Here is a 7,748-nt window from a genome sequence, read left to right on the forward strand (position 1 = left end):
AACATCCCCTCCTAAAAAAAAAAAAAAAAAAAAAAAAAAAGAACAACGAATTTTTGGTAGCTGATCGAGAAAGCAGAAAAACTTTAAGTTAAAGAAAAAAAAGGAAATCGAAGAAAGTATATTTGATTCTACTGCTTAAAATAAAATGATCAGCTAAGAATTTCGCGAAAAGGTTAAGAAGAAAAGGAAAATTGAGAGGCTTACGGAGCTCTTCGGGAGTGGAAAAGTTGCGGTGACCGGTGGGCTTGCTCTTGAACTTTCCTCTCCCCATGGCTCCTCCGCAGAATGAGAAAGAAAAGCCGATCGGATTCAGAAGCTCTCTATGTACTCTTAGACAAGTTTCTCTGCTCCTTTTAGGTTTAGGATAGGAAACAAAGTAGCAAACCTTTATAATAATAACAAAATATCCCACGCAACCCCATAAACCAGATGCTTCACTGGCCCACTCGTATTGACGATTTTGCCCTTAATCGAATCACTATAAGCTCCCATCTAGCAAATCTGTCACCGGATTTTTTATTATAATAAAATTTAAATTTTAAATTTAAATCGATAAAATGAAATAGATATTTTTTTTCTCTTTTTTGAGCTACGTTGAAAGCAATTATACATCGGAATTTATCGTCATTTATATGTCGCATCTTAAATTATAATTTTTACAATACAGTCCAAGCATCAATTAAAGGACAGCAATAAGAGCCCGAAATTCCAAAAATTTTAAAATTTTTAAGATCCAACTTGCCAATCAAAAAAAATTTGGATGCTTACTCGAAAGAAAAAATAAAAATTGGATGCATTTTACAAGAATCATGGCAATTTCTATTCCTTAATTGACGCCAATTAGCTTACAAATTTAAAATGTAGGATCTTATTCGTAGAAATTGAAAGCTCAAGAGTCTAATTATCAAATATTTATAATTCAAAACACACCAAACACAATACCTTTTTATAGAATTTTTTAATTCCTGGAAATTAAATCCACACATACATCTTTGAAATTGTATTTTGTGACTTTTTTTTCCTGATATTTACGGTGTTTGGAACATAAATTCACCCTTAGTAATGCTTCTTGCTATTTGGGAAAAACGGTCTTTTTAGAACCTAATTTATGCGTAATTTAAACTAAAAGCAATATCATTTTTTCCTAACTTAAATCACAAGATCATATGTCTATTATATTGTAAGAAAGTAACTCTCACATAACTTGGTATTCAAAATACAAATAATAAAATACAACATTAAAAAAATTGATACAAAATCTAGTACTCTAAGCAATTGTCCCGAAGTATTTTCAAATTCTAATACACTTCGAAAAAACAGTTCCACTCTTCCCCTGAAATTCTACAATTAAATTGTAATCAAAGTAGGACTTATAAAAATCTCAATGTTGCATTCGAACTTAACCCCCTTTCATTCCCTTCAACTTCAACTCCAAATCTTAATAACACCTCTAATCTTCAAAATAATTAAATATTAATGATTAGCATTCAGAATTGCCGAATTCTAGTACACTTCTACTCCACCAACAGTCTCCTCTTAAAACTCAAAAAGTAAAATTCTATTCGGAGTAGGGCCTCTTAAACCTCCTTGTTTCCAAATGTTAATAACACCTCTAATCTTCAAAATAATTAAATATTAATGATTAATATTTGGAATTGCCGAATTCTAGTACACTTCTACTCCACCAACAGTCTCCTCTTAAAACTCGAAAGTAAAATTCTAATCGGAGTAGAGCTTCTTAAACCTCCTTGTTTCCATTCTATTTAAACCAACATTATTCTCTTATTTTCTCTCCACTTGCTCATTCTACTACTCTCCTAAAATCACTTCACTCTCATCATCATCATCAACCTTTCATAAGTCTGTTTAAGCCAAAAGGTTTAATATTCACCATTAAACCATCATGAATCACTACCACTTCTTGGACGTGGACGTGACATGTTTGGAAGGCCTAAGTTCCAAACCAAGCCTTTACTCGCTCTTCAAGACGAGGTTTTACGCCGTCGTTTCGGTCACGACCCTAGCCTCCATCACCTCCAAGGAAACCCAACTGGCCAACCCTCTCGGCAACAAGACACACGCGTGGAAAAACTCTCCTCTGAGGTTCAACGCCGAGGCTTCCAACTTCCATGACGACTGTTCGATGCTCGTGATTCAGCTCCGTAGGAGGCGACATCTTTGCGCCGACAAAGACGTTGGTGAACCCCTCATCGTTCCCGTGTTTGAGCTCTTTGAAAGCGCCGAAGACGACAGGGCCAGTCGCTCTAGCCACGCCGTTTATGGGGTTGACCTAAACGACAAGAATTCAAGCAAGCAGGTTTATTTGTATTTTTCGTATAAGTTTAATAACAGTTCGGTAGTCAGACGAGAACTAAGGGTTACTGGTAGTGGCGACGAGGGTGTTTCTGCAGCAGCGAAGTACTACAGAGACACTAACCAGCACTTTTATCGTCTTAAAGACATCAAGAATGCTGTTTACCAACTTTTGTTGTATAGATAATACCGCGTTTGATCAAAATTGATCATTGTATTGCAGTTTGATTTATATATTTCGCATAATAATAATAATAGAACAATTATTGTTGCATAACTTTTTACTTGATATTTAATCTGGTAAACAAATTAATCCACTTGTAATGTCTAGCATAATTTTTTTCTTTCTTTGGTGTTGGACAAATAAAAAGAGAACTATCCCGACTTTTTCTTATCATCTCTAAGTGAACTGAAATAGACAAGCACAGAACCAGTAAAGCTTTAATTGCTTTTCTTTTTTATCCTTTTATTTTTGCTTGATGATCTGATTGAGAGAAAGAAACATGGATTAGAATGAATATAATAAAGAATTTAATCCTTTTACTACCAGAAGATTATGGCATAATAATTTAGGATTAATGTGGCTTCACACATTATACGAGGGGATACGAGATTTGATAACATAAATTTTTATTAAGCTTTTATGAATTATCATACTTTCTTTAATATGATATCTTACACACGTACGCGTCCAATATCAAGCTAATTTAACAAGAAAAATACTTTCTCAATCTAAAATTATTAAACTGGGAAATCCTAAAGATCCATAACATAGAATTTTAACATCACAAAAAAATTGCAAGAACACCAAGCAACAGAGGAGGTTATATGCGCGGCCTAATCTTCCTAGTAGCTTGTCAAAATCCTAAAAACAATAGGAAACTAAAAGAGGGTACAAAAGGGGAAATTGCTGCCAATTACTAGCTCACAACTTTCTGCAGAAGTAGATCTTAATATCATAACAAAGAACTGCAAACATAACAAAAACAAGACAAAACAACTGGAGTTCATGAATTATGGATGATCATGATCATGACGAGCTTATCATTGCAAGTAATTTCTCAACAAAACCATCAATATAAGAATCCTCAAGCCCTTTGCTCAACAAAAACTCCCTCCATTTATCATGATTCGTCCTCACCTCCTTTCCAACCTCACTCTCATCATCCATGGCATCTTTCACAGCCTTACAAACACCTTCTCTTGTAAACGCCCCACTCTCATTCCCTCTCTTGACCTCAACCCCAACTCTAAGATCTCCACTCATCATCCTTGCATTTATGATCTGGTCTCCAACATTCGGAACCAGAACCAACTGGCACTCATTCATCAACCCTTCCAACAACGACCCCGAACCGCAAATTTTTAAAATTTAGGATCTTATTCGTAGAAATTGAAAGCTCAAGAGTCTAAATTATAAATTTTTTAATTCCTGGAAATTAAATCCACACCTACATCTTTGAAATTGTATTTTGTGATTTTTTCCTGATATTTACGGTGTTTGGAACATAAATTCATCCTTAGTAATACTTCTTGCTATTTGGGAAAAATGGTCTTTTTAGAACCTAATTTATGCGTAATTTAGCCTAAAAGCAATATCATTTTTTCCTAACTTAAATAACAAGATCATGTGTCTATTATATTGTAAGAAAGTAACTCTCACATAACTTGGTATTCAAAATACAAATAATAAAATACAACCTTAAAAAAATTGATACAAAATCTAATACTATAAGCATTGTGCATTTTAATAATAACTGCTGCAATTTTCCCGAAGTATTTTCAAATTCTAATACACTTCGAAAACACAGTTCCACTCTTCCCCTGAAATTCTACAATTAAATTGTAATCAAAGTAGGACTTATAAAAATCTCAATGTTGCAATCGAACTTAACCCCCTTTCATTCCCTTCAACTTCAACTCCAAATCTTAATAACACCTCTAATCTTCAAAATAATTAAATATTAATGATTAACATTCGGAATTGCCGAATTCTAGTACACTTCTACTCCACCAACAGTCTCCTCTTAAAACTCGAAAAGTAAAATTCTAATCGGAGTAGGGCCTCTTAAACCTCCTTGTTTCCATTCTATTTAAACCAACATTATTCTCTTATTTTCTCTCCACTTGCTCATTCTACTACTCTCCTAAAATCACTTCACTCTCATCATCATTCGTCATCATCATCATCAACCTTTCATAAGTCTGTTTAAGCCAAAAGGTTTAATATTCACCATTAAACCATCATGAATCATTACCACTTCTTGGACGTGGACGTGACATGTTTGGAAGGCCCAAGTTCCAAACCAAGCCTTTACTCGCTCTTCAAGACGAGGTTTTACGCCGTCGTTTCGGTCACGACCCCAGCCTCCATCACCTCCAAGGAAACCCAACTGGCCAACCCTCTCGGCAACAAGACTCACGCGTGGAAAAACTCTCCTCTGAGGTTCAACGCCGAGGCTTCCAACTTCCATGACGACTGTTCGATGCTCGTGATTCAGCTCCGTAGGAGGCGACATCTTTGCGCCGACAAAGACGTTGGTGAACCCCTCATCGTTCCCGTGTTTGAGCTCTTTGAAAGCGCCGAAGATGACAGGGCCAGTCGCTCTAGCCACGCCGTTTATGGGGTTGACCTAAACGACAAGAATTCAAGCAAGCAGGTTTATTTGTATTTTTCGTATAAGTTTAATAATAGTTCAGTAGTCAGACGAGAACTAAGGGTTACTGATAGTGGCGACGAGGGTGTTTCTGCAGCAGCGAAGTACTACAGAGACACTAACCAACACTTTTATCGTCTTAAAGACATCAAGAATGCTGTTTACCAACTTTTGTTGTATAGATAATACCGCGTTTGATCATAATTGATCATTGTATTGCAGTTTGATTTCTATATTTCGTATAATAATAATAATAGAAATTTTTTTCTTTCTTTGGTGTTGGAAAAATAAAAAGATAACTATTACGACTTTTTCTCATCGTCTCTAAGTGAACTGAAATAGACAAGCACAGAACCTGTAAAGGTTTAATTGCTTTTTTATCTTTTGTTTTTGTTTTTTGTTTTTTTTGCTTGAACTCTGATTGAGAGAAAGAAACATGGATTAGAATAAATATAATAAAGAATTTAATCCTTTTACTACCAGAAGATTATGGCATAATAATTTAAGATTCATGTAGCTTCACACATTATATGAGGAAATACGAGACTTGGTAACCTAAAGTTTTATTAAGCTTTTATGAATTATCATACTTTCTTTAATATGATATCTTAAACACGTACGCGTCCAATCTCAATCTAATTTAACAAGAAAAATACTTTCTCAATCTAAAATTATTAAACTGGGAAATCCTAAAGATCCGTAACACAGAATTTTAACATCACAAAAAAATTGCAAGAACACCAAGCAACAGAGGAGGTTATATGCGCGGCCTAATCTTCCTAGTAGCTTTTCAAATTCCTAAAAACAATAGGAAACTAAAAGTGGGTACAAAAGGGGAAATTGCTGCCAATTACTAGCTTACAACTTTCTGCAGAAGTAGATCTTAATATCATAACAAAGAACTGCAAACATAACAAAATCAAGACAAAACAACAGGAGTTCATGAATTATGGATGATCATGATCATGATGAGCTTATCATTGCAAGTAATTCCTCAACAAAACAATCAATATAAGAATCCTCAAGCCCTTTGCTCAACAAAAACTCCCTCCATTTATCATGATTCGTCCTCACCTCCTTTCCAACCTCACTCTCATCATCCATGACATCTTTCACAGCCTTACAAACACCTTCTCTTGTAAACGCCCCACTCTCATTCCCTCTCTTGACCTCAACTCCAACTCTAAGATCTCCACTCATCATCCTTGCATTTATGATCTGGTCTCCAACATTCGGAACCAGAACCAACTGGCACTCATTCATCAACCCTTCCAACAACGACCCCGAACCGCAATGCGTCACGAAACACCCTACCGAAGAATGCCGCAAAATCAGCTGTTGCTGAACCCAACCTCCGTGGACAATTCCTCTCTCTTTCACCCTTTCTTCAAACCCTTCAGGCAAAGCGCACTCGATTTTTTCGTACCCTTTTGGCGGTTTTAGCGCTACAAGAAAAGGCAGTCCCGTGAGCTCAAGACCAATAATTAGTTCTTGAAACTGATCGTTTTCCAAAACGCATTCGCTTCCAAACGCACAGAATATCACTTTCTTGCATCCGAAGTTACCAAGAAAATTAGCCCATTTTTCTTCCAAGGCTGAATTTGGAGGTTCCGGAACAACTGGCCCCGCAAGAATCACTTTCTTTCCAAACTGTCTTTCTATGTAATCACAGTAAACTCCTTCCATTTCTCTCGAAGTCTTGAACCCGATTGCGTCACTGTCGTTTAACGCGATCAACTGTCGTTCGAGGAACGATATCCCGGCGCCAAGCTCCTTCACCGTCTCCTTTACAAGCCCGCGCGCCTCGTGAGCGCTTAGCCTAATACAAGACAAAGAAGGAAAGCTCTTCGGAGGAACCAACAAATCGGATTCTTTCAAGCTTTTCTCATTCAATTCCCTTTCCGGGCTTATCAAATACCCGACAGCCGCCGGGCTGATCGTGCAGTAAAGAAGGGTCTTGATATTCCCGATCCGACGGGCGGATTGCGGCAACCAGTGGGTGAAATCGAAGAAGACGAAATGGGGTTTGAGTTGTACGAGGGAGGCTTCAATGGCGGGTCTTGTGAGGTCCATGGCGGTCATGAGGAGGGAGAAGAGAGCGTAGGGGATGTCGTTTGTGGTTTCAGCGGTGGGAGGGAGGCCGGGGACGTGAGGGACGTCGATGGGGAGGAAGGAGATGAGATGAGGATGGAGATTGAACGACGACAATTTGGGCTGCGTCTCGGTGGGGATGAAGAAGGAGATTCTGTGGCCTCTCTCGGCCAGCTTGTTGGAGATGTGGAGGAAGGAGGTGAGATGGCCCATGGCGAACCAGGGGTACATGGCTATGTGAAGCTTAATGGTCATGTTTGGAAATACGACAAGATTTGGTTTGGTTTGAGGAAGTTTTGGTGTTCACTTTGGTGGGTTTTGTAACTGGTAATGGTATCATAAATTTTGTAATGAAGACTGAAGGAACTTATACAAAAGGCCTTTGAAACTGAGGGAAGTGCCAGCTTTTGTGCCTGTGAAATGGGTATTTAAGCAACGTTATTAAAGGCTCAAGAAATACGTGTAGAAAAGAAAAGGAAATTTGTTTCGTTTGTCAAAATGTGCAATAATGATAAAAGAAAAAAAAAAGCGGAAATTGATGGGAGCTGATAATAAATATTTAAACTTCGCAATGACAATGTGGTGCGTATCCAAAAGCAAGGGTGCTGTAAAAAAATAATAATAATAAAAAAAAGAATAAAAAAAGAAGAAACGAGGGTGTTTTGCACATTTGCCCCCCCCCCCCCC

At 37.2% G+C, this 7,748-nt stretch overlaps 1 protein-coding gene across 1 annotated transcript; it reads right to left on the reverse strand.

Annotated features, from left to right (window-relative positions):
* Positions 1-5,720: 5,720 nt before the first annotated feature.
* Positions 5,721-7,444, reverse strand: LOC21398149 (anthocyanidin 3-O-glucoside 2''-O-glucosyltransferase). The gene has a single exon (XM_010112850.2). It carries the CDS (start codon positions 7,314-7,316, stop codon positions 5,934-5,936), a length of 1,383 nt encoding a protein of 460 aa, XP_010111152.1. The 5' UTR covers positions 7,317-7,444; the 3' UTR covers positions 5,721-5,933.
* Between the last annotated feature and the right edge of the window lie 304 nt (positions 7,445-7,748).

Source organism: Morus notabilis, unplaced genomic scaffold (assembly GCF_000414095.1).
Source record: "Morus notabilis unplaced genomic scaffold, ASM41409v2 Scaffold744, whole genome shotgun sequence".
In the NCBI taxonomy this organism is placed as follows: domain Eukaryota; kingdom Viridiplantae; phylum Streptophyta; class Magnoliopsida; order Rosales; family Moraceae; genus Morus; species Morus notabilis.

Bases quoted from the DNA above. Each gene is read 5' to 3' on its own strand.
- LOC21398149 (XM_010112850.2), bottom strand. From the start codon at position 7,316: ATGACCATTAAGCTTCACATAGCCATGTACCCCTGGTTCGCCATGGGC.